The 26904-nt window shown below is 40.7% G+C and overlaps 2 protein-coding genes across 2 annotated transcripts; both read right to left on the bottom strand.

Annotated features, from left to right (window-relative positions):
• Nucleotides 1–20887: 20887 nt before the first annotated feature.
• Nucleotides 20888–24888, bottom strand: cenpx (centromere protein X). The gene is made up of 5 exons (XM_031746030.2): nucleotides 24785–24888; nucleotides 24153–24204; nucleotides 24019–24072; nucleotides 23839–23927; nucleotides 20888–22102 (listed from the first exon to the last, which is right to left on the bottom strand). Exons 1-5 carry the CDS (start codon nucleotides 24818–24820, stop codon nucleotides 22088–22090), a joined length of 246 nt encoding a protein of 81 aa, XP_031601890.1. The 5' UTR covers nucleotides 24821–24888; the 3' UTR covers nucleotides 20888–22087.
• Nucleotides 24889–25098: 210 nt separating this feature from the next.
• LOC116325226 (heterogeneous nuclear ribonucleoprotein A0) lies at nucleotides 25099–26461 on the bottom strand. The gene is made up of 5 exons (XM_031746059.2): nucleotides 26395–26461; nucleotides 26184–26269; nucleotides 25974–26069; nucleotides 25734–25880; nucleotides 25099–25645 (listed from the first exon to the last, which is right to left on the bottom strand). Exons 1-5 carry the CDS (start codon nucleotides 26402–26404, stop codon nucleotides 25529–25531), a joined length of 456 nt encoding a protein of 151 aa, XP_031601919.1. The 5' UTR covers nucleotides 26405–26461; the 3' UTR covers nucleotides 25099–25528.
• Nucleotides 26462–26904: the final 443 nt, after the last annotated feature.

Here is a 26904-nt window from a genome sequence, read left to right as displayed (position 1 = left end):
TGTTTAGGAATTGTGTGTCGAACAATGCGATGTGTTTCAGCTGCATCGACTGCTCTCTCTCCTCTCTGATGGTACCTCGGCGATGGGATCGCGTGCATGTGCATTTGACCTGTTACTGATACTGAACCCTATGCTTGTGGCTCTACTGTGCCGAGGGCCAAATGCAAATTGTATCCTAGAGGGCAGCTGGCAGGGAAGCTCGGGTGTTTGTGCAGCCATTTTTCAAGGATGCTGAGGACTTTCCAGCTGTGGCACCGCAGTTTGCCCTAGGACCATCACAAAAACAACATCAACATTCAAGTTACAGGGAGGGGGACTGAAAACATGATCCACTCCGCAGTGTGTTTGAAATGTTAAGTAAAGAAAACAAGCCGGCTAATGGTTTTGTATTTATATATTTTCTTTGGAGGCTTTGAAGTCACGGCCCAAGTTGCATGTCAGCCCTGGGCAACTCGGAAAAGAAGCCTATGCATGCATGCAAAGACAACAAAAAATAGCTTGATTTCAACCTCTGACTCGGTGGACTTCACAAACAAAAACATTTTTATATTCATGTATTTCTTTCCTCAGAGTATCAAGTTCTATAGATTATAGATTTTAGAGGTGTTGCTCTAAATGTCCCATAAGGATCAAATAAAAAGGCGAACTCTGTAGAGATACATCACTGACAAACGTTCTCTCCAAAACCACCCTTGCGAAAACTCTATCTCTAAAGTGATTTACTCTTACTTAGTAAAATAAAGACCTGACTTTATTTTACAGCTCACATATCTGGCTTTTATAATGGGTACATGTGTGTTTAATCCAAAGAACATAAGGTGGGAGAACTCTATATCTATAAATTAGCCAATCTCCTGAGCAAGTCACTAAAGTTTTTATGTATTATATGTAGCAGTTTTAAGTTTGTAGGTTTATTACAACTGATTGTTATTTAAAGTATACAGAAAAAGCAAAATATAATGGATTTAAATAGATCCTATGTAGAGTCAAAAAGGCAAAAATATAGTTCGTACAATTCTAAAAAAGTTCCTATTAGCACCTTTATTCTTCAACACATCCCTTGAGTTAGGTGAGGGGAAAATTAGTCAGTTTCCAGCTAGAAACTTTGAAAGACCTTCAGGTCTGGAGAACTATTGGTCAAATCCACTTTAAAAACAGAAAGTCTGCATTCTTGGAAGCAAACTTCTTCCAAGGTTTCTGGGTTGGTAAAGAAATGAAGGGTGGTTCAAGACTTTTGTACAGTTTTTAGCTTAACTTTGAGACGTTCTCCTTTATTTCAAATTTCAACATTGCTGTTTAATGATCTCTTTAACATTTATTTAGTTATATTTATTTATTATTGAATAAATAAATAATTCCTTAATTTCCTATTACCCATTTCTGTTGATATTCACACCCTTGATATTTGACTGTTAGTTTTACTGGCTTTCTGCAGACGAGGTAGTCCCTGTGAAAACCTGTTCTGCAGATTACATGATGTAATGGGGGTGTGTTATCTGCTGCTCAAGTTTCAGTCACCTTTATTGTATTAAAGTGACTTTTACTGTACTTATAGATAAATACCACAACAGTTTTATAAAGAAATGTTTTTATTTATTTGCTTTTGTTTTGTTTTTTACCAAATTTAAAACTGCATTTCATCTTAGAGAAGATTGAATGCAGCCCAGTAGACCCCCGTGTTTCAGAGTATGTGTTTGTTTGCTTGTATGCATGCGTGTGTGTGTGTATGTGTGCTCCGATTGGAGGCGGGGGGGTGTTATTACTGCTTCTTGTTGGTTGCGGCACAGTCCTGTCTGTTCTGTGGGACATCTGTGGGTTGCGTGATGGGCTTTGTGGAATGGTGCTCTGTTAGTGGAGTTAAACAGGCACAGTCACGAGCTCTACCGCACGCCATGGGCACAAGTGGCCTTGTCTCTTTGAGGCTTCATATACACGCACATCTGACAAGTACCTACAGCCTAAAAACGCACAACGGCACAGATAAACAAACATGAAACCGGTCTAGCCCTGAAGTCAGGCAGATATCCAGATAAAATTTCAGTAATACTGAATGCAGGGAAAATGTTTCACAAGAGGAAGCCAACCTGGCCAAATCTCAGAAAGCTATGATTGAGTTGTCTCGCAGCTGCCAGTGCTGTATATTTACTTTTTATTGGCCTACCAGCATGTTTGATACATTCTGACCACAATAGCACCCAACATTCATTTATTGGTGATGTGTGCGGCCCGCACCGTTTCTGACTTTACACAGCAGCCAACATCTTAGTTTTATTCCCAATGCGATGCTGTCCAACACTTTAATAGCTGCCTTTTTATGGTTATTGATTTATTTTATTTGAGGATGGAGTCTGTCTGTAAGCATTTTATCTCCCTCCTGACCATTTGTCAAAAAGCAAGCCATAAACGTCCCTGGAGGCTGAGAACAGAACAGAGAAGCTACCTAACTGCTCTATTAAAAGTGACACCGTACCTTAGATTAGATATCCAGTTTGGTGGGAGATGGCTGCTAAATGCTTTGTACTCTGTATCTATATCTGAAAAGCTGCGATTACCTATAACACCATATGTCAGACCCAGATAGATTTTAAATGATTTTTAAGGGCAAACGAGGATAATGAAGACCAGAGTGTAAACAGGCCAGAGTGAAGTTAAAAAGAGAGGAAAAACTTGAGATCAAACAGCCAGTCATTTGACTTTGATGTTCGTGTCTTTCGTTGTGAGTTGCAGTAGTTTCAGACTTTTTATTAGTCTTTCACAAAGACGCTGCACATCTTCTCTCTGCCACCTATTTTTCATCTCATGTTTTACTGGCGCGAATGCTCGCGGTCTCCCCTAACCTTTACCCGTATATTGCTGCACGCGGCCACCCTGATGTCACCCGTTGGTTTCTGGACTTCACATTTTGAAGCTTCAGTGTTAGCGTTTTAGCCACTGCCATGTTTTTCGGAGCCATAACTTACCATATTATGGAAAAATTATGGTTACACGATGGTAGTGTGTTAGCAGTTGTTGTTGCTCCATCAGCTAGCCACGAACGGCAAAGTTAAAGACTACAGAGTGAAACTGATCGTTAAATACTATCTGTACTTCTCATACTGTATCTTTTTATCTAATGTTTTTTGCATCTCTCCCAATACCACTGTTGGTTAATTTCCTGTTTCAGCCAACCTGTTAACCAATCAGCATTCGCCAAACAGTAAAAGCTACAGTGATCACACTGGATTTTGGAAGACTCCGTGTAGCACATTTGCCACGATCGCAGTGCCCTAGATTAATCATTAGGGTGGGGTGCTAAGGTAGCTTAGCCTGGATAGCATCTACAAATTATATAGATACCATGCCCAGGCACACTTACCTGCTAGTTAGTGCTACAACTCTACTAAGTAGAACAGTAGCACAAACTTTATGGATGGGCTGTACCACAAGGAAGGCCATATTATTTGTGAGTTAATTCCATTAAAAATGGTGCTGAAGTACAGTGACTTCGATTAGTGGAGGTTAAACCAAACAGTAACAGTAAACTTTTTGTAGTAATGGAAAATCATGGACAATGGTCTATCTGATTTTACTTAGGGCACCTCCTCCTTAACATGAGTCTAACATGAGTACCAAACCATCTGAACTATACCCACTTTGGAGTATGGGAGGCCCAGCTGGCTTGGCAGGCAGGTTGTGTCCATCAGAGCTCTCGGCCTTTTATGAGATTACATGAAAGTGTGGGAAATACAACAAGCGTTTGATCACCGTAGACCATGCTGATTTACTGGTGAACCCAACACCTCAGCTTATACCTGGCAGAGCATCACCTACAGCTGCCTGAGAGAAAGATGAGAGTGAAACACACACAGCCCCCGGCGTGTCTCTTTCACGTTCTGGCAGTTTACTACAATGGCTTTAAGTGGAGGTTTAGTGCCAGATCTGCTGTTCCTATCCAACCACAGGGCCTTCTGCTTTATCTTTAATGCTAGAAACTAGTGAGCTAATGAAGAGAAAATCTTTAACTTATATGAGACATTCACATACAACAGTTTTCTTGTCAAACAAAATGGAAAGGTCTGTTTTTCATTTTTGGGTTATTACATCATGGTATTACACTTCACCTTTGAAGTTGTTTTATTTAAGCGCGGTTTTATGACTTCCCACATGTTTGTGCAGAGTAAATAGTTGATGGATGATTGCAATACTTGCATTGGCAGCCAGCAACTTAGAGCAGTTTGTAAAGAAGCACCTGGGTAATTTTTGAAAACACCATAGCTTTGTAAGTAAGCCAGCGAAAAGTTAAAGGGGACTCGCCATGCTTTCGGGTATTTTCAGTAATGTACTGTCATGCTAAAATGAAGCAGGAGGTTTTACATATGAGGGCATTATACAAAAATCACCTGGTTCTTACTAGGTCTTAAAATCATTAAATTAAGAGTTTCAGTAGGTTGTAGAATCACTTTTAGCAGTAATATCTTTAAATAATTGCTAACATGCTAACTGAGCCCTGTAGCTCTATAGAGATGCAGCTCTTGCAGCTCTGACCTTGGGGGGAATTTTCTGGGACGTCCACTCCTGAGAGGATTGGCAGCTGTCTTACACTGTTGAATGATGGCCTTCAAATTGTATGGAAATGGCCTTATATCCCATCCCAAACTGATTCACTTTAAGCTCATTTCCTGTGTGTTTCCTTCTTGGCATGGTGTTAACAGAAATTTGAATTCTCCAGACCAGCAAACTGCAAAAAGGTGGTCACACTTGCATCAGTGATTCAGATGATTCTTAGCACGTGGCTCAATTCCCGTAGAAGCAGTGAGGGAGTACTTAGATTTTCACACGCTGCTTTGGAATTTTAGTTCAGTGTTTGCTAAGTAAATATGACACAGGGAAATATGTTATTTTTCATTTAAGGTTAAATTGAAATAATTTTACGACCTGCTAAGTACCAGATGATTTTTATTATGTTTTGATATATAAGACCTTAGAATTGAAAGAGGGTGTACTGTACTCTATACTATTAAAAATGTTCATATTAAACGTGGCCAAAATCTCGTACAGTGAGGTCAGTATATGCTCTTGGTGGTCAAATCAGGTTTAAACAGAATGTTTATAACTTCTGTTTGCGATGGGCCTGCAAATCAGAAGCTATCTTAAAGAGAGACTGAAGAGCTAAAATGATTTGTTGTACATGCAGGACACACTGAAGGGCTGCATTAAGGCCAACTGTAGGATAAAGATGATCTATTACATTCAATTCAGATTTTTTTCCCAATACTTCGTCACTCAGTCAATACCAAGGCTACTAAAAGTGTACCCCAACAAATTCATATGATTGTTTGCCACAAAAGCAGTTCGTTTTTTTGTTTTTTCATTGATTGCTAAAATTTAGCTTATTTCCAAGTCTGGTGTTAATAATTGATTACATAAAAATATGCCCAAAAGCCACATAGTAATTTGTTATATTCGTGCCCTCTGCTTTGTGTCCAAAAGATGTGCCTTTGATGAGTGAATGCCTGACAAAGATGGAGACAGACGAGAAAAGACAGAGACCCACTAGAAACCACAGTAGTCAATGGCATGCTTTACAAGAGACAAAACATCGAACAAAAGGAAAATAGGATAAAGGATGTAGTTGCTTCAAAGGTCTTACTGTAAGTGTAATTTTCAAAAGGGCTGGGTTGCCCCCGTTCTGTAATTAAGTTCTACACACTGGGTTTGTCTGGAATTAAAAGGACTATTGCCACTTTTCAACATGGATGTTTTTATGTGTCTATGTTTGTCTGTGGTGAAGGATGAAAGGGAGATGCCGTTCCCTGTCTCCTGAAAACTCTTTACACCAGTGGAAAGTAGACGAGGAAGAGACTCTGTGGTGTTTGAACTTGTGTCTCGTGCTGTCCTAGTCTTCAACAAGTCAACAGAGGTGGTTTCATTTTTATTGTGGTCTTGACACGATGATGCTTTTGTTTTCTGTCCGTAATACTGGCCAGATCGCCCTAGATGATCCCAGCACTGTCGAGAGGTCTTAATATCTTCTCTTCGCTCTCATGTCCATATAGTTTGATCATATTATATCATGGAGAGCTCGATTTTCATGTTGCAAGTTAAATAAAGTGTCTTACATGTTGCTATATTGCCCAGTTTCCAAGCATTTATACATATAATTCATTGTCTTTGACTTTTTGCATAAATCTCATGCTCTGGGATGTATGTCTTCACTTTAACAGTAGTGCAGTGTCCTTTGCTTTGGAGGAACCGAGAATGACAATCTTTTTCAAGTCTCTTACAAAGTGAAAATCTGATGACAGTAGTTGAGACTAGCGGACTGTAAAGCATTATCTGTGGTTCCGTGGTTTCTTCCTCAAAGTACAGCTCCGGGGCAGATCTCAGAGTTCAATCACAACCCCTGCTCTGCTTCCAGACTACTCTTGAAATGACAATGATACACTAACGTCAGACACGGGTGTTTTGCTTGAAAAACCAAGGAAGAAAAATAATAATGATACAAAAAGACGGGGCCTGCTGATTTTCCTGGAAGCCGAGATTCCCTGGAGCCGATGAATGGAAGCTTCGTTGCTTTTCTAAGTCTTTTATACATGCACCAGACATTATGTCTTCCTCGTGAAGGATAGTCTGCAGCATTCTTCAAAGGCACTTAAGATGTATAATTAATAACAGAAATCAGTAATTTGAAATTACAGCAGAGGACACTCAGGTTTCTTTGAACCCATCAAAAATTGGATGAGTTGTGGTCCTTTAATTAGTCGGGACTAAGGAAACTGGGTTGGGTCTGTCTATCCTCTACCCAGCACCTACCGCAAGCACCTCCACCCAACACCCAGACTTAGAGGAAAATGAGCATTACTCCTAATATGCAATCATTTTCCTATTATTTAACCCCGTAAAATGTGAAGTCATCACTTGACACATTGATCCTTAAAAAGATCTCCTCAGTCAGAGTTGGCCTGTGATCAAAAATAACATCACCGGCAATCCTCAACAGCAAAGGCTGCTGGTCTGTCGTGGGGCTTTTCTGTCTGTCAGAGCTCTAAGATGAACCGCAAACCTCAACCAGCAGCTCACGTATCCCCCCCCCACCCTCACCACCGCCCGTCTCTGATTCCGGCCTTCGTGGTTTGTGTCTCAGGCAGCACAGTTCAGCCATCACATGCTTGTCTGAGTTCTGCCAGCTTTGTTTACGTCTCTCCCTTCCAGCTACGACAGTCAGAGGTCTTTCAGAGAGACAAGCGCTAAATATAGACCAGACCTGTCGTTATCAGGATCATTTGAGAGAAAAGCTGCTGTTTTGCTCGGAGCTACTTTTTCCAAATATGTGATAAGCCTGCAACACAAACAATGACATGGAGTAGATTGTGGTAGCGTGACCTAAGTATTACATCGGGTGAATTATCTGTGATGTGGCAGTTAAATTGGGATCTTCGATCTATAAAAAGAACTAAGAACTTGTACTTGTGGTGCAGATGCTTTCATCACTTAACGCCAAACAAAGCAACACAATGTCAGTCAAGTCAGGGACAGATTTTGACAGTGAGTGTCCTTCTCTCTTGTTTCTGTATTTGCTCTTCCATTGAGTTTCACTGAGAAGCAGAACATGCAGCAGAACGTGCGACCAGTCTCACGTTCCTCTCTAGACTCCGTGGGTGGTCCTATTGGGTGGGTAAGGGGGGTTGATTATTCTGGGTTAATCTTTTGATTACAATTCAGTATGGTCCTCTTGAGAGAGCTTGAATGAACTAATTACACAAGCAAAAGCAGACATCTTCTCAGCACTTGCTTGGCACTGCTTTCTCAACATCTGTGGACACCCCATCGAAAAGATAAAAATAAAATAAAAACTGTTTTGTCTTGTATTTATGTAACAATGCTTTTAAAATAATATGTAGATGGCAATGAATAACTGTATTCATACTTGGCAAGCCCAGTCAGCTGTTTGACTGTTTGATGTGTGGGTCTGGGAAGAGTCTGCGAAGGGTTAGGGTGATTTATAGAAGAAATGACATAAGAGCTTTGGAAAAAAAGTTTAAAAAGATTAATAAAAAACCACCATATACGCAAATGTTTGGGCTGTGTGACGCAATCATCTTTTCAGGGAAATCCAAAAAAAAAAGAATGGAGGGTTGCATATGTATCATTTTTTGCAGGAGTGTGCAGCCAAGTTGTTGCTCCAACTACGAGCAGCCAAGATGATTTTTACAATTTGGAGGGATTGGAGGGATTCGCTGTCTGTTGCTGTTGATGTGTGGCGATGAACAGGTGCGCACGGCTGCGCGAAAGGCTGGAATGTTGTTTTTCCTGTGAGGATAAGGGTACAATTCATGGGGGATACTTGCTTCCAAACCCATTTCCATTCTTTTCTCCGCCCTCTTCACTGTCCCTTTTTGTGCCCATTTCCATATGACCTCATCTGTGTTTGATTTTTGCCTACTTGAAATTGGCCATGGGGTTAACATTGAGTCTTTTGATCAGTCCTGCCAGGAATTAGACTTGTTTATCTTGTTTATCTGATGATGGCCCCTTAATAGGGGGGCACACATTTGGCAGGGGCATGCCTTGATGTGGGCTTTGATAGCTGCAGGACACAGAGAGAAGAGAGGACCAGGACTCTGTAATGGTCGGAGGTGAATGAAAGACGATTGCAGATGTGGCTCAAGGGCATCTGAACCTTGTCTCTCTCAGCTTCTTGCCTCCAAAACTTATCTGACCCCTTACAGATGGTCCCTCATCATCATCAAAAGGCACAGCTATGCAACGTTCTTTCTCTCCTCTTTTCAACCTAAAGAGCGCCTCTCTGTAGCTCTCAGAGATTGACAGTTATTAATCTGCACCCTGACGGCGTTTCTAGGCAATCTGTAAGGGCAGGAAATGGCACATAAGCAATGGGCTCCTTAAACGAGATGTTTCCCTGTTGCTCTGTTCATTGACTTGCTGATGGAGATGGTGTGGGTAGATGGTCAGGCCCCATCCTATCACTTGCGTGGCTCGACCTCAGCCCCTTGAAATGAAAGCTTTCCTCTCCTGCACCACAGCTGGGCTCCAGGGAGCCTGCAGAGGGCCTGTTTATTTGTGCAACAATGTAATCAAGGGGTCTGTCGTTACACGACCTAGCCTTTGCACCTTTCCTCTCTCCACCGGTTTCATTCTTCCTTTGGTTCCCATCAACTCCCCTCCCCTTCTTTTACCATCTCTCTTTCACCACCCTCGGTCTTTTTCTCCGAGCCTCATCATTATCCAAATCCTTTTGCTGACCCTTGTTGACCTTAGGATTTGTTTGATGTGGTCCTGGCAAGGATGAGATGAAGTAGTTGGAAGTTTATTGTTTAAAGGGGAGATTTCCATGATTGCGGTTTATAAAATAAACATATCTTTGCTTAAGAGGCTGTTGAAGTTTGCGTGTTCCTGTGTGTGTGCAGAAGCAGGAGACACATGGCTTATGTCCGTCTTCCTGTAGGCGTTCTACCTGATGCGGGCCGACGCATACGCACTTTCTCTCATTCCAATCAAACGCAGAGCGCCTCACATGCCAATAATTTTTCATGCCGCTGTTTAGATCACGAGATTCCTGCGGTTAAAAGGCAAGCGTAAGTAAACAAGATCACACATGTGGCCACAACATTGCCGTTCTTCTGTCCACTCAAGTTCCCTCTGTGGGAAAAGGGCGTGTTATCCATCCTTTTCATGTCGCGTTTCTCACGGATGTACGAGAGAACCCGCGAGGGCATTGAGGTTTTGTCCAAATATATAGAAATATTAAGCCAAACACAAGGAAGAGAAGAATTCCGTCTCCTGTTATGCAAAACTATGTACATGAAGCCCTTTTTTTGCAACATCAACATTTTTATATGAAATGCATCAGCACTGAGTGACGGGCAAAAGGTGAAGCTGCTTTTTGAAATGATATTGATATGTCTACATCTAAAATTCTATCAACTGGGTATTTTGATAGAAAGTTCACAAGTTATGGCATGTCCTGATTTAAATTCATGTATGTTTACATCCTTAAGTTTCACTTTGCTTAAAGCCTGTGCTTCGTCCTGCTCTCTCATTGAGAACAAATTCCTGGTGCTCTGCAAACCTATGCCTCTTATTTCCCTGTTTGTCTCAAAAGACAGACAGGCGGGTTAGTTTTGGGCTGGGCTGCCTTCTGAACAGCATCTCCAGTCTGCGCTGCTCTGCACTGAAGAAGCAACTTGTTTTTCAACTGGTGGTTTTCTTAAGCCACAATGTTTGATGTGGGCTTCCCTTAATCACACAACATGCTCTCTAAACATGAACTACATTCATCTTTGCTCCACGACTTCTGGTTTCCCCCCCACCACCACCACCACCCTCGCTCCCTCCCCTGGTTTTCCGCTGCTTTTGTTGAGTTATTGTGCAAGAGAGTAGCGAGACAAGAAGAAGACAGTGGCCTTGATCTCGATGAAGTGATTTTGATCCGGCCAATCCAGCAATTAGGCTACTGAGGGAAGAGTGAACCTCTAATCCTTGATGGGACACATGTTCTTTGTAGTCCTAATGTCTCCCTTCCTACTATGTCCTCATCCCTATCTGATGGGACGCAGAGTAAGTATTAAACCAATGCCTCGGATTGAAGCCTACCATTAAGATGGAGATGCTGTGCTCTTTGAGGCTAAGGACTTTTAATTATAAGCTGCGGGCCCGATGTAGTTGTGTTTCCTCCATCTTGCTGAATAGAGGGTTTGCTCAGCGCTGACTGAAGACCTGGTGCCAAGCTCTGGAGTCAGTGTGTCACTGGCGGGCACTTTGTGGGTACGAGACAAGGCTTGATGCCACGCCGAGCGAGACTCTACAGGGCTCCCACATGGGGGCAGAGATGAAAGACTTTTATCTCCCCTTGCCCCTCCCACTGTCCCCTTTCCCTTGGAGCTCCGACTGGCAGGGAAGTAGGTGAAGAATCAAACTGGAGTAACCAGACAGGTTGTTAACATATCATCCCGTGATGAAGCTTCAAGGGCATCCCGCGAGATCAAAGCAAAGCATTCAGTCCAAAAGCATGACATTGTTTCGCACAACAATCCAACTATCCTCCAATTCAGCTGTCACTGAATGAGGAAGTGGTCACGAACGGCAGTAGAGGCCCTCTCTCTGTCCCCTAATGGGCTTTGATGATCCAACACAAAGAAAGTGTCATTAAGGTCTTATGCAAAGTATAATGTCTTTTTTTCATTTGTTTATTGTTGTCATCAAACTGAGAATGACCCAACCCACACCTTTGTGTATTCACTTAATGATGACGGATATCCGACAGCTTTCTTTCTTTTTGCTTTCTTTCTTTCTCTCCTGCTGTATATGTAGTTTTCGCTTCCCTTTCCGGGGTGCTGAATATCTCCATTCCCTCTGGGATTTCTTTAGTTTTTAGTTTAGTTTTGTTTTTCAGTCAGCCAGCAGCTCTTTGATGTTGTTGCCTGGGTGCTGCTTGACAAAAGAGCCTCCATCAGCTGGACTTAAGGATGGGGAGGTGGGGGTTAAAAGAGGGGATTGGTGAATAAAGAATCAAAGTAACTGGAATGGGGTCTGAAGGCGGAGGACTCCATGTGAAACTGTGAACCATGTAGCCCTCTTAAATTTGGGCCCAGAGTTCACACTTGTTATTGCTTTTTCTTTCTCTCTTTCTTTCTTTTTGGCTCTGTTCTCTTTTGTGTAGCATGTCAGTGTCTCCATAAGTCTGTTTGTGCCTGTTTGTGCCTGGCACTGTATGTTCTCATTCTTTAATTCAGCCAATGGGACAAAATGGCCCATATTTTACTCTTTGGAATCAGGTGTTGTGCACGACCACCGGCTGCTCCTGGACCTCATAAAAGTTTCTTCTCTCCATGCGCTGATCGTCTTAATGCCACATCACTCTCTTTTGCTGCACTCTCTGTCCGCATATCCACGCACAGCAAGGGCTGCTGATGCCACTGCGGCCGCTGACACCCCCACAATGAAAGGGGGGACAGTCTGTGCTCCCTGAGCCCATCAAATCCCCACAGGACCACTCTGGTCCACTGGAGGCGAATTCAGGCAGCAGCCTTTGGTGGTGCCGACACAGCAGACCTCATTCACCAAGGGTCTCATTAAACCTGACAACATCCCCGCAGCCTGGGTTTTATTGTTCAGCCAGCTTAATGCTAAATGGCAATTAAAGGCATCACCAAGGTGCAGGTATTAATGCCTTTGAGGAGTGTACAATCTTTGGAAGATAAAAATGACAGCTCAACAATGATCAAATGTTTTCTTTTGCCACTGGAAGAAAAATTCACGAGTATAAAATATTGACCCTGTTTAATCATTATTCAGAATTTACACCCTACATATAATATACACACACACACATTTGAAATTCTAGTACTTTATCAGTCTCCTCCTTAGCACTAAGTTGCAGCTCTCTGTGTCTGTGCATAGCAGCCCTGCAGTTTATGGATGAACTTTGATAAACAATCCTCCCTCTTGCATACATGTGGCTACTTTTCGGTCCCACAAAAATGTTAACATTGACACTTCAAAAACGAGAGTCTAGAACGTTTATCTTTTACATCTTTTATATACAGTCTATGCAGACTTTAAAGGGTGTCTCAGCTCATTCCTAACTTTTAAACTTGTTATTTGAAGTGATATCAGTAAAGCTGACAGGAAATAAAAAACATCCAGACAAACACAATCAGTGATAGCTGGCGCCCACAGCTGAGTCAATAACAGCTAAAGAGCCAGAAGCTTCTATCACAAGATAGTTAAGGCTAAGAACAGAGCTAAAACTCATTGATTTCTCCGTACAGTCCTCATGTGGCCAGCAACACTTATCCGTAACTGCTGGATGTGTAATTAAGCCAGCACATTCATTACATGCCAGTGTTGCACTCACAGCTTGTTTGCTGCCCTCGAGTGGCAAAGAAAAATCCGCAGTCTTGAAACTGTTAAGGGATGTTTTCAAGAATCATTACAGTTTGTTTGTGAATCTGTAACCGCTGTAATAGAAAAATCAAATAGAACAAAGAGCATAACCTGCTGGACCTCAACATTTATGTCTTGGATATTTTCAATGTGTGCAATGTGGAAAATGCAGGTAATGCGGTCAATCAGATCACGGCGGCTTTGTTTCCAGGTTGTTTTCTGCTATAATTAGCAGATCAAAGTATAATGTTCTGTGTCACTTGTTTAACTCATTCCACATATACAGTCTTCAGAGTCTGTTTAGATCCCATGCCCGCGAGGCCCTCTCCTCTATGGATTACTTTTGAACATACATCTTCACTTTGTATTTATTTGCTTGCGTGCAGTCACGAAACAAGCAGAGGGTAAAGAGCATGGGCTCCACATGCTGGAGGGGCTCAGCAATGTAAACCACTAAACTTTGTTGGCAAACAGCTACAACTGGGAATGGTCATAGCACAGATGAATGAGAAGCGTGTAAACAGTCTGTGAACCATCAATATGTACCTCGGCGAGGAGCAGGGATGCAACCGTAACATCTGTCCCAACAGTTCCACTGGAGAGTAATTAGGCCATATTTATCGGCAGCACAGGAAACAAGACCCAGAGGTTACCTTATTGCTGTCAGCTTTAACACAGCTGGTTTGAGAGGACAGTAAGAGATTTTAGAGGCCTGGCTGCCTGTAGATGTATCTGTGAATCTCATGCAGCAGATTTTTATCACTGGTTTTTGATTCCCAGAAAGTGCGGCAATGTACGATTTCACTAACTCTCCCCAGACTTCGAACACACTGTGAAATCACAAAAGGAAGTCTGGCAATCAACCGTGTCTATGTTTATATATCCCTATCATTACCATGTTTTGAGGTTTTTCCATTAAAGAAATCACGTCTGTAGTCATATAAGATAGACTTAAGTAGTTTATTTAGCTGTGGATGAACAAGGTCTGCTTCCCTTCTCAGCATCAGTAGTGGCTGTGGTTTTACATTGCTGCTAAGCATTTAGCCTTCCTTTTCATATTGTGACAATATTTCTTCAGCTAAGAAAGATGAAGGAAGGAGATAGGGGTGCCGTCAGCAAATACAAGGTTTCATAACCTCAGAAGCACAGTGAACGGCACGTCCAGCCCTCTCTGTGTTTTGACTAGCTGGGTCAGCAGCACCGCACCGTAAGACTCCAATTTCTGTAAACATGTTACTCATGACCTCAGCGGAGTGAAAATGTATCCTATGAGGGCTACAAGCCTTCTGATTGATGCTAATTTATATACATATATATATCACAAGACTAGTTTATTTATCAAAATCTAGTAGTAGTTTTATCATTTTTCACAGGCAACAGTTTTGTACACTCTGCTTTATTTTAATATTAAGTCATACAATTGCAGTTTTTTTGTAATCTGTAGTCCACTCATTTAAAGTGCAAAAACGGCATTTATCTTCAGTTTTTTTAATCACTGTGGTTCATTAAATAAAACAACAAATTGTCGGCTTTCTTTACACATTTGAACAGACATTTCACTTGATCCTCTTGTACTTGGTTATAAAGATAGTTTTGCACTTTTGTAATGATTTATTAATCATTTATTCAATAAAATATCATATAAGTCTAACATTCAGTAGCATCTAGCATCAGAAGCTTATGGCAGTAACAACTCTTTGACTGTTTGATTGCATGCAAAATTAACTTTCTGCTTCATTTTGCTGTTCATTATCCTGTTCAAGTTCAACTTTCAGACAGATGCCCTAATATTGTATATTGTCTCTGCAAGATGTGTTATACAATGATCGCGCGACGATCGCCCCCAAACCCTACGATTTACACCACCATGCTTGGTGTGAATTTCTTCTCAAAGAACTTTAGCCTGTCCTGATCACCAAATGATATTTTCCCGGCCTTTGCAACCTCTTACTGTTACTGCATCCATTTCAAAAGTCACCTGCAGAACCTGGCTTTACTAAAGTGGCCCGTGTTCGACAAACTGACAGTTTAAAATTGATGGCACTCGATTTATTTCAAATAATTTCGGGATCTTTTTAAATCCATTCTCAATCTTACTGAAGGCCTTAGAGAGCTCTTTGGCTTTGGCCCTATCCCCCAAAAACACATAACAAAGGCTTAAAAAAAAGAAAACTTTTAAAGACAGCATCCCTCTCTGCAGCGATTGTAATGTTTGGCATCAAATCTGGAGCCTGTGATTCTTTATAGACTTGCGCGTGTGATAACAATAGTGGTATATTTACCTTTTTTGCAAGTCTGAGCTGCGTTTGTTCATTTTTATGTAAATCTTTTAATATAAAATATAAGTTACTATAAATATATTTTTTCTGCTGTGCTTTAATTCCATGTTTCAAAGAGGATCAAGCCTATATTTCTTCAAATAAATTAAGTCAGCACCTTCCTCAAGATTTGATTTTTCAGATTTTAGATTGAGTCAGTCTTTGTGCACCTCTGCAATTTCATCGGCTAATAATTCAATTAGTTATTGATAATAACAAAGAAATAATGAATCAGTCAATACCAATTTTCAGACCTAGTGTTTTAAGTCAACTTGGATCCTATTAATATTGTAATGGCTTTTTTCGATTTACTTTTTTTTTCTCTCTGGTTTCTTTTGTAGTTAATAAATGTCATATTATATCATCAACGTCCCTGTGTGACACTTTTTTCTTTGTGAAAGGTCTTTACCCAAACCAGAAAATTGGAATATATATATATATATATATATATATATATATATATATATATATATATATATATATATATATATATATATATATATATATATATATATATATATATATATATATATAAATATATATCAGCTAACCCAACTCAAAGCACATTCCTGATGAATTGTTGCTACGCATTGCAGTTCAGCTTATTTACACATTTAAATGTCAAATGGGAGACAGGCAGTAGTGTGCACTGTATAGTTACATGGTTAGAGCCGGAGTGTTGGGAATCTGGAACATCTAACATCCTGCTGTAACACTGAAATGCCACATTAAAGCGCCTGTTTTCTTCTTTCAGCCTTTTTTTTTTTTTTGTCTTTTGCCAGGGAGCAATTGAAAGTAATCTAATTCCTCATTTCCACGCAGCTCCACAGCTCAGTGATTCAGGTTCCTGTGCCAGGGGTGGTAGATCCCTGGTGCTGTTAGTTAGCAAGATCAGCTTTAGATTGGACGAAATGGAAGAGGACCCGGGGACACCTGGCCTTTTCTCTTTGGGCACTCACACATGTCATGGCTGTGCCTCTTGACAGAATCAGAATGCAGGATATTGCCCTCCCATTGATGTGCGTCCTGAAACTCTTCCGCCTGTGTAGTGTATCCAACTGCTCCTCCAGGATATCTGGTTGCAGTAGTCTATGCTTTTATATGACAGAATCTTAGCTGTTAGAACAAATGGGGGAACCTACAGATTTTAAGTATGCGGAGAAATAGGAAGCTTTCTTGGTCACTTCTGTCCTTTGTACCAAAAATCACCATATTAAGAATGACTGCAAACAAAGTCAGAGAATATAAAAGAGAAAGGAGTCCTCTAGTCAGACACCATAAAAACCTTTACACAGAAAGTCAAATTCAAAGAAATCTCTCGTCTCCTTCCACCTCTCTCTGTCTCTCTCAGTGTTTCGCAAGATATTTGTTTCACGATGGGCTGAGCATTTGAGTGGTTTTTGGACTTGCCGGTGCTTTTGTTTTATGTACAGAAAAGTTAGAGCACCAGCTCTTTGAAGCCCTTTCAAATTTATTGTTGTTTTTCCAGGAGAGCCTTTTTTTCTTTCTTTTTTTTTAAATACAGCTCATTGTGAGTGGATCTGCTCTTTTGGTGTTTTTGGAGAGGGCTTATATTTTCTGTCTGGGGAAATAAAAGCATTACCCTGTCTGTCGGATAAAGAGAACATACTTGCCTTCACAGATGAGGCCACTTAAGTTAGTACCTTATTAGAAATTGCCACTGAGCCAAGAAAAGAAAAAGAAAAAAAACGGGCGATTTGCCGGCATTGCAGAGCCCTACAGCAGCAAACATCACTGCACACTAATTTGTTGTGTTGGCTACTGACCCGACAGTTTGAGCTTCTCTGCACTTTTACAGAACACGTTCAGAAACAGGTGTCAGATGGAGACATGTCAAAGAAACACATTTTTAAAAGCAAACCTTGCAGTTTTGGATTTGCTTGAAGTGAAATGCTGCTATATATACACCACATATACAACATGAAGGATATGTAGCAGCATATGTAACCATTTTAAGTTGTCTTTTTTATATATTTTTTGGCTTTATTGGACAAATACAGTGAAGACTGACAGGAAAACAGAGAGGGGGAGACATGCGGCAAAGGGCCGTGGGTCGGTTTCAAACCCAGGCCGGCCGCTCTCAGCCACACGGCATATGATTGTCTGCTCATCCAGCTGAGCTAAACCTGCACCCTGCTTTTGTTTTTTTAATATATGACAACAATAAAGACTAAAATATGTATTTAATCATGTGTAACTTCACTTCCTATTTTAGTTTAGGAGTGTATCGTGATTTAACTGTTCCTATAAACAGTATGACATGTGCTTTGCCCAACCGACAGCTGCCAGCAGTAACTGTCCTGAGTTGGGATTTCATGTTTTTTCACCTTTAGGACCCCCATTTTTGTGAGCACTTGTACTTTAACATTTGCAGTCTGCAAAATGAAGCAACACTAGCACTCCTCAACTGATCGTGTCAGATTGTTGATGCCCAGTTCCACTCTAACACCCTTTAAGCCTTTAATCACAGAGTTTTACTATTGTATGATTCTTCTTATTGGGGTGCTCTTTTAAATCATGTGACTAAAATTAAACTGTTGTTGCCGGCATGCTGTGTTACAGCAGCCTGATAAAGAATAAAAATAGAACCGTCTACAATAAACAACACATTTAAAATAAAAGTGCCACACACACCTGGTAAGGCCCTTATACAATGAATATAAAATGAAAATGTATGAAATTTTATGCCACTCTATCTATAAGTTAGTCACTTACTAAGACTCACTCCACTGTTAATGCAGGAAAAACTACCTGGGCATCAGTGTAATACCAAGACTGAGGCAGTCTCCCTACTTTGAACCTGTATTAAGGGATTACTGCCCAGGTTTGCACAACATGGCAGACAGGAAGCTGTTAAAGACAGGGACCAACACTGCATCCTGACCTCTAACCCTTAGATCCTGACCTCTCCTGCAATCTGACATGATCCCTTGTCTACATGAAAGCTGTCCTGTAGACTCACCAGGGCTAATTTAGAGTTCCGGTGCCCCCGACCACTGTGAGGACAGACAGTCGACACGCTGGGCTCTGGAGGAAACTTTAGACGGGCTATTTTGACCCAACACAAACTCACACACAAAAAAGCTAACGTAAGCTTAACTTTTCGTTACGCTGGCCTCTCTCAATTTTGAGCTTTATTGAGAGCCAGTCACATGTGAAGAAGCGCGATGCTAACAACATCAGGACGATGGTTGGTTATTTGTCTTTGTTTTAATTTGGACGTCAGAGTCGGGCAGCGGTTCACCAGTTTTGCCCACATTTTTGGTGTTATTGTAGCGAATATTAGCCCTTTGCCGAGGGCTTCACATGTCAGCTGATGAAGTCTTTTAACAAGTCTAACAAAGGCCAACCTCACACTGTGCCACCTGCCACCAGCTAAAGAGATTTTGGTCATTACTTGGCTTCTTTTTAAATATCATCAAACATCGGCCCTTTCATCATTCCAAGTGCGTGACCTTCAGGTTTACTGCTTCTCTAAGCATGACTGACACATATTGTGAGGCTCAGTTCTGGAGTATTTTTATATCACCGCTTTTGATGGGACCTAAAAATAGAGTTCTCTGCTGACCTCTGCTCCTCAGCAGCTCATTTGGGGTATGAGTCCACCTCCTGCACGTCACCTCAAACGAACTGCTTCTTTATTTTTAGATGCTCCCAAAATTAATTAAATGGTCTTGTTTCGCTGAGTTTGTGCAGTGTTATGTAAGGGGATTACTTTGTTGTTATTTCATATCCAGAGACCAAATAGGCCACCACACAGAGGAGGGAGGTGGACACAGACAGTAAAGGACTTAGGGTGGAAGAGGAGGGTAATGTAGTTAAGGTAGTAGCGCAGGGCTCCAGAAATAACCCTGCTGCCGGCCTAATTGTACATCTCTCTTGCTCCCTATTCCCTGTCCAGCTGCGTGCCAAGGTCTTTGACCTTATCATCCACCTCACTGGTTCCGGAAGAATCCTTTCCGTCCCCTAGGGCCCCTGTGGCTACCAAAGCTCCAGCCGATACACGGAGCACAGCAGCAAACCATCTTCTGCCTCAGACTAACAGCCAAGCGCCACAACCATTTAGGAGTGATCCCAGCAGAGCGCCCAAGTGGCTCAACCCGCCAGGTATGTTCTTATCATCCCCAGCACGGGCCCGTGGCCGCTTAGCGGGGCCCGGGGCCTCCCAGAAACCCACATGTCACAGCAGTACGTACAGTCAGCAGAGCTGCTGCCTCAAAACACACGCGAGTTTCCTGTAAAACGCACACGCAGTAATCGCCTGCTACCATATTTTGTCTTTTTCAGACAGCACCATAAACACTGGTAACTTTTCATGAGTGTGAGAGTTACCCATGGGGTATCTGAAAGGAATGCTCTCGCTCTGTGTCCTCTGAAGCATTCCTCCATGGTTAGGCAGTTTCATGCCCACGAGGGGGCCACAAGGGCCTCTTGTCTCCTAATTTATCACAGCCTCAGATGATGCGCTACATCCATGCAAGCACATACAGTAAACGAACACACAGACATCTAGGAACAGATACAATGCATCACATGTTTATTTATGCAAGCGCCTCCCAACATGCATAGATTAAATAAAATGGCAACAGGCAGATAACACCTGTCGCCACATTTGGATTATGATTCTCGACTTTCAGATTGGCTTTTTTCAGAACTAAATGTTTAAAGAAGCTGAAGGTCTGCTGCCTAAAAAGGGTTAAGACTTACAGCATTAGTAATGGCAATGTTCTACTTGGCACTTTAAATGGTTTTAAACACATAATCATGGTAAAACTGAATATTTTATGGGCCATGTAAGTCCTTGACTTTGATGTAAGCTCATACCCTTTGACTGGTTGAATGTTGCCATCGCAAAAAAGCCAGCAATCAGGGAGAAAAGGGCGTATTATGATGACATGTCACAGCCTCTTGCTTTGGGCCTCAGAAGAAAGGAGCTTTGAGATGTCAGAAATTTGGAGAGATGGAGACGCTGTGTCACTCTAACAGAAGAAAACCACCACCGAGTTGTAAATGGAGAATTAAGGAGAAAAATCTGACATAATCCTGACATACTGTCGCAGGGACACTTTAGACAAATGCAGACAACTCCACCCCAGACAAACATTACCATGAACCACAAACTTATCAGAGCTATGTGAACATCCAGCTCTCTTTAAAGTAGACAGCCACATAGATCAGACATTCCTAGAAATTTACAAAGGGAATAACCTCAGTTATATTTAATCATAATGGGTCAGTTTTGTCATTGACAGTCCCACTGATTATTAATTAATTTGTCAAATTTAACAAAAAAGATGAAGATCCATCATGGCAGTCACAGGTGCTTCTACTGACATTGACTGTGGATGTATTTAAGCCATGCCGAGTGCCCGATCCCACGCGCAGCGCTGTCCAAAGACCAGGCAGGAGCTGGAGACAGATCAGTCTCCGTCTCCTGGGAAAAGCTTCTCACTGCGGAGCTTCTCCAAAGCGTCTGGACTGGCTGTCGACACTCCCTGCCTTTAATGTATGATCAAGAAAAGCTTTAACTCATTACTCTCTACAACGCCCCTCCCCATTCTTGTCCTAACTGCTTTCGTATGTTTAATAATACCGACTTCAGATGAATTTGTTCCACTAACATGCATAAGGAGGGGAGGGAAAAAAAAAGTCAGTGACAGATCCAAGATAGTAATCTTTTTTATTTCGTGCGCAAGAATCAACTGTTGGGAAAGATCCATTTCAATTTGAGTAAATCTCCACAAAGGCTACGCACAAAAAGAAACCCTTTACAATTTTTTTTCTTCTCTGGTGACAACTTAAGCTGTGCTCAGGTTTTTTTTCTTTTCTTTTTTTACAAGAAAGTGTGGTCTGGAAGTTACCCCTGGGAAACACAAATCCAGCGTGAGCCTTACTAAAAAGATGCTGGGTCAAATTCCAGGTGTCGTGTCCTTGAACACCTATTCAGGGCTGGATTCTTGGTTTTAGCCTAAGTTGGTTCCAGCTGTAAAAGTGAGTAGCATTCGTAAGTCACCCAAGAGCCCCACAAATAAATACTGTGAGGTGTTGCACAGCGATGCTGACTCACAGCGAGGACACGTTGGTCAAACACACCGCTGGTGGAAAACCATCAGAGCCGCTCAGGTTAGAAAACCCCACATTACCCTCTTCCTTGTAGGCCGAGCTTCACCCCCCACCCACCCCCTCCCTGTGCTGTGATGAAAGTAGAGAGAGCACCTCCACTACTCGCCTCTTTTGTTTATTTACCTTCAGAATTACACCCTGCTCTTCTTGGACCATGTTCCAATGTGTTTTGTTATGTTTCCCTTCAAATAGAACATCTACGCGTGTGGTCTCTGGCCGTGTTTGGCTAACACACGCACACGTACGTGCACACACACTCCCATTCAACTTTCCCCCTGTGCCAGAGGTCCCCTTTGCCCTCCCCCCCTCCTCTAACTAAACATCGCAGGACAGCAAAAGGGAACTTCAAAGTGGCCGGAGGGGGTACTCCTTTTTTCCTGGCACTTGTCATCATCTAAGGGACTGGCTGCTCCCCTTATTACTCTAATTGCTTCCAACTGCTCCCGGAGGCTTTGATGAAGGGCGCCATGGAGCATGCTGGAAGCACCTGTTGTTGCACACAGGAGCACAGGTGGCCCTTATTGGTGGTGGCGTGGTAGCGTGCGGATTGCAATGGTGCTTCCTGCTAAAATCATGCAGCTCTAATAAAAACATAATCTCAATGTTATCTCAGATTTGGGGATTTATGAAACTGCAATAATACTGAAAAAAGAACTTTTAGCTGGTGGAACTGTGGAAGGGATCTGTCGATCGAGAGACATCTCAGCAGCACTCTGGCTCCATCTTGTGGTATCACTGTGCTAGAAGTCCAGAAGCTGTGTTGGAGAAAATTGAGAAATACAAGATTGTCAGACAGCAGACATAAAAGTCTTTTATAGAAAGGTTAAATACATTTGAGATTAACGATAGCTCTCATAGCATCTACACATTTAAGGTTTTCGTATACGTATCCCCAGATAAGATTTGTATTACCACTCCATTTCAAATCATCACATTTTTACAACATTTTCTACTCAGCCATCTCCAATTTGCCTAAAAGTGTGAACATATATAATGACTGCTGCAACATTTCAGCTTCATATATCAAATAGTTTTATAGATATTTTTTTTCTTTTCTAAAAGGCCATTCCACCTACTTTCAGGCCTTTTTAATGGATTAAAATCAGAGGCAGTCATTGAGCATAAAGACCTCAAAAAGCCAGAATTTTTCACCGCCCCCTCTAACCATCAAAACAAAGGAGGATCTGTAATTTGGGACTGATACGTAAAAAAATCTCAGAGTATTTGGTTGTTAAAACATCAACAAAAAATCAAGCTCTCCTGTAAAGTCCCATATTTGACCGCACACTAATAAGAAATCCACATCGCAAAAGATTAGTGACAATTTCTGATTGGTATATAGATGTTTTTATCAATAATGCAAAAATAAAACACTTTATAACATTCTACGTCTCAAAAATGGCATTTGATAAAAAAGCAATTTCTATTGAAAGCTCATGTTGGATTGAGCAAAATAAGTTAAAAACATCAGCAGACAGTTTTGTAATTTACAGATGGTACAGAGATTTGACCTAAGAAAATTATTTTGTCAGATATGTGCATATCTTTCATTTTCAAGGCCCACTCTAGCTACTATTTCGAGACTTGCTGCCCTGGAAGAGTTTTATAATTCAGTTTAATTGTGGTGGCATTAGGGTTAGCGTTGGGAGTAATGTTCTTGTATGAGGACACAGTAACTGTACAAGACTACCCATGTGACATGAGCTACTAATCCCTTTTTAATCAATCTTAATTGTTTTACTGTATTTACTTACAAATGATATTACATTACTACTTGTTGAGCTTTTCATAACTTAGTGTATTTTAAACTCCAGCGCAAAGTGCATGCTTTCAAAGTTATTTTCTCAGTTATAATTAGATTACCATCCGGAAATTACAGAATTTTCTTGTATTCGGATCAGGCCATTTACTGATATTCTTGTTTTTGTTGTACAATATTGCCATATTGGATCATTCCAACATGAAAGTTGAATGAAAACAGCATTTTTGCAACTAAAAATTTTATGTTAAAAAGTTTTCTCACATACTTAATTTTGCATCACTGTGAAATATGCCTAAATACCATTCAGACATAGTCACTATTGCAGTGTCTACTGCCTTAGATTTCAAAGTGTGAAACAAAAAAGATGAAGGAAGTGAGTAGATGGACCATTTAAAAATATATATATCTTGAAAAGTATTTGATATATGAAGACAAAATTACCCAGCAATCATTATATATGTCCAAATTATCAACCATAAATTATTTAGGAAAATCTGAGATAGTTCAGAAGGCCCATGATGATTTTGATTTGTAGAAGCTGTTCCTGAACCATACACAAAGTGCAAAAGCTAATGCAACAAATATATTATACTGCAAAGAAAAATAAAAACTTGCCCAGTAATCCCATTATTTTTAGTATTACCTGTAATCTGGGCTAAAGATAAGACTATGCAAACAAGCGTAAATAAGTAAGACAAAAACATTTCTTGAGCCTGTTGAGCCACATACCAGCTGAGGCAGGATCTTTTCAAAATGTTCAATGTCTACTTGGTCACAGTCCTCAGATTCGGCTTGTTTCTGTGATCTCACAGCAGCCTCTGAAAAAGGAGATAACAGCTTCAGAGTGTTATCATTAGCCAGTCTGTTATTGTGTCTCAAATGTTGTGCAACTGTGTCAAAGCTCCTTACCTTGCACAAACACTTTAAGCATCTCTACCATGAGCCGTGTGGCATCTCCGCTTACTGCAATACAGTGGCATTTCATCAGCATGGTCACAAAGAGAACAAGAAGTCACTGATAACAGCATAGTTATCCCACTCACGTTTTGTTTTGTCTTCTTTGAAGAAACTAGACAAAAGTTGGCTTACTGTATCCTGTGTGCAAGAACAGAGCACATAAAGTGGGAGAGTGTATTAGTCATAAGGTTTTCCACTGAGTAGCTGGCCAAAGAAAGTAGTAGTAAAACTTCGGAATGACATTTTTGTAAACCAATAAAGCAAAACAGACACGATTTAGTGACAATAACAAATGAACGTAACACAGACACAACAAAACCTGCCTGCGCATCTACATTTGACAAAACCCGTATTTGGCTTTCAAGTATTTGGCTTCTCGAGTTTTCGCCAACGAAACGTCTTTGGTGAACTTGGCGATTTAAAGGGCTCTCCGCTGTCCGCGCAAAAAACGGAAGCTGTCCAGGAAAATGTGGTCTTAAAGCAATCCCTAGGACCCAGTCTTTTATTCGGCGTGGTAGTTACATTGTTATTCCCCGGAATATCCGAATATCTTAACAAGATGTAAAGTGTTAGCTGTCGTCTGACAATACATGCTGTGTTTATATTGGTGGGGGTGGAAACAGACAAGTCGGCGACAAAGAAGTTCGCTTTTTTATTAAAACACGAGGTGGACCAAGCAGGCATAAACACTTAAAAACAAACGGCTGACTGCTCCTACCTTTTTAAAGGAAATTTCTACGTCCTTTTCCGCCATGTTGTTTTTACGCTGTAGAAGAAACTTGGCGCTCTACGTAGCGATTGGCTGTTGACCCGTGACGCAAAACTCATTACAGTACACAGAAAGATTTGAATCTATATATCTATCCTAGATGTATTTATGAATATTTTTCTTGCTATATATAATACACAACAAAACAATATATGCTAATATATAAACGAACAAAAACATTTTGGTTTTCGCAAATAGTATTTCAAATAAAACATTTACCATAGGAGGAAAAACAGAAAAACAGCGACACAGAAGACTACAAATCCTTTGACTTCTTTGTATTTATTCCTGAGCAAAGAAAACCAACAATAAGTAATATTTTCTTACAAATTCACAATTTTGTCAAGTTACTATAAAATCAACAATCATGTCACATTCACCAACAGTGGCTGGACAAAGGACTACATGACTAACTTCCCTTATAGTGTGACATCTGTAGGTCCTTTACAAACATTTAGGAAAAACTAAAATGTCATAAACACAACACATTTACAATATATACAATAAACAATAAAGTATTGTTTAGCCAGAAATTCACAGTTAAGAGTAAGTAAGTAAAACTTACTTACTAGTAAAACTAAGAAAAATACATACATAAATACATGTGCATTAGGCTGTATGTTCTTTTGAATGGTACTGACAAAACAACCAATACCCTCAAGCTGGTCAACTTTGGATTAAAGCTTTGTTTATTCATTCATTTTCTTCTAACCACTGAGCATCTTCGAGTATGTAGCCAAGACCCATTGAAGGCCGTGGTCGAGGTTTAACTGTGGCTCCATCAACCTCTTGCTCTGAATCCTCCTCGCCCTGCAAGACATTTAAAAAAAATATTATATAATTATGATAGGCTGTGATTGGAACCGTCCCTAACATAAAATAGTTGTCATTTGCTCACCTTGAAAGTAACAAAGCGCCTCACTTTAACTTCTGCTCCACCAATATAGTGAGGACCGACCCAGTCTGCCAAGTCTGCTTCTTCCTCGCTAGAAAACTTCACAAAGGCCACTGATTTATGTTTCCCAGAGTTGGGATTCTTCCTAATCTAAGATCCAGTATAAAACAGAAAGTAATTATCACAGGTCTCTTGTAGGGGAAAAAAAAAAGCAAAGCAATAGCTTTTTTCTTCAGTCTTTACTTTGCATGATTTGACGGTTCCCCATTCACGGAAGTAAGCTTGTATATATCCTTCATTTAAGTAGGGATTCAGATCTTCTACAAGCAGTCCATGTTCCTGTTAAATAGCAGAAATTCAAGAGCTTCATGAAACATTTAAACATAAAAAGATAAAAGGAAATAAAATGATAGCTTTGCTCAAGAAGATATGGGAATGAGAAAAGTTGTTTACAAGTTCATATTGCTCGGCCAAAAGATTTATGAGTTTTTTCGGAATACAGATGTATGGCCTTTTGTTAGGCGCTGTCTTCTTGCCGTCTGGGGGAAAGATGAGCAAGAAAATTATAACGTAGAAGGGTGATGCATCTAAAGCAGTCGCACGACAATTTGTGATTTCATTTTCTTTAAAGATGTGACATGAAGTCAAGAAAGCCCTTACTTACCAGAAGTCATTGTTGAGAGTCGGATGTGACACAAACCTACACTTCAGATTAGACCAAGGTAAGGAATAAAATAACCTGCTGCAGAGTGGGTTAATATGTAAGGTAGGAAATCTCCTCCCACTTTCATTCTTGTGTTTTCATGAAGGAAAGTTAGGAAGAATTTCTGAATAACTGTTGAGAGTTACCTAACTTGTTTAGCAGCTAGGGGGAAACTGTATGGTGGCAAGGGACGGCTGGCATTACTGAAAACTTGTTAATGTGGCAATGTGCTAGTTAACTTACTGTATTTGGACATGATAATACATGGTGGTACGCAGGAGCAAGTTTTCATATTTTTGGTTCATCCATCTGGACTTTTCTCATTGAAACAGTAAAAAAAAAAATGTAAATAAAATAATTATAATATTTTTATTTCTTTTGAGGAGAGATATTTCTTCAGATTTGGCAAATGTTCTTCAATTGTTCACTTGAACTCAAGGATGCCTGACTAGAACTTGGTGGTCAAAGATC

Source organism: Oreochromis aureus, linkage group 4 (genome assembly GCF_013358895.1).
Source record: "Oreochromis aureus strain Israel breed Guangdong linkage group 4, ZZ_aureus, whole genome shotgun sequence".
In the NCBI taxonomy this organism is placed as follows: domain Eukaryota; kingdom Metazoa; phylum Chordata; class Actinopteri; order Cichliformes; family Cichlidae; genus Oreochromis; species Oreochromis aureus.
The sequence above is the reverse complement of the archived record's forward strand: the minus strand, read 5'-3'. Positions and strand labels throughout refer to the sequence as shown.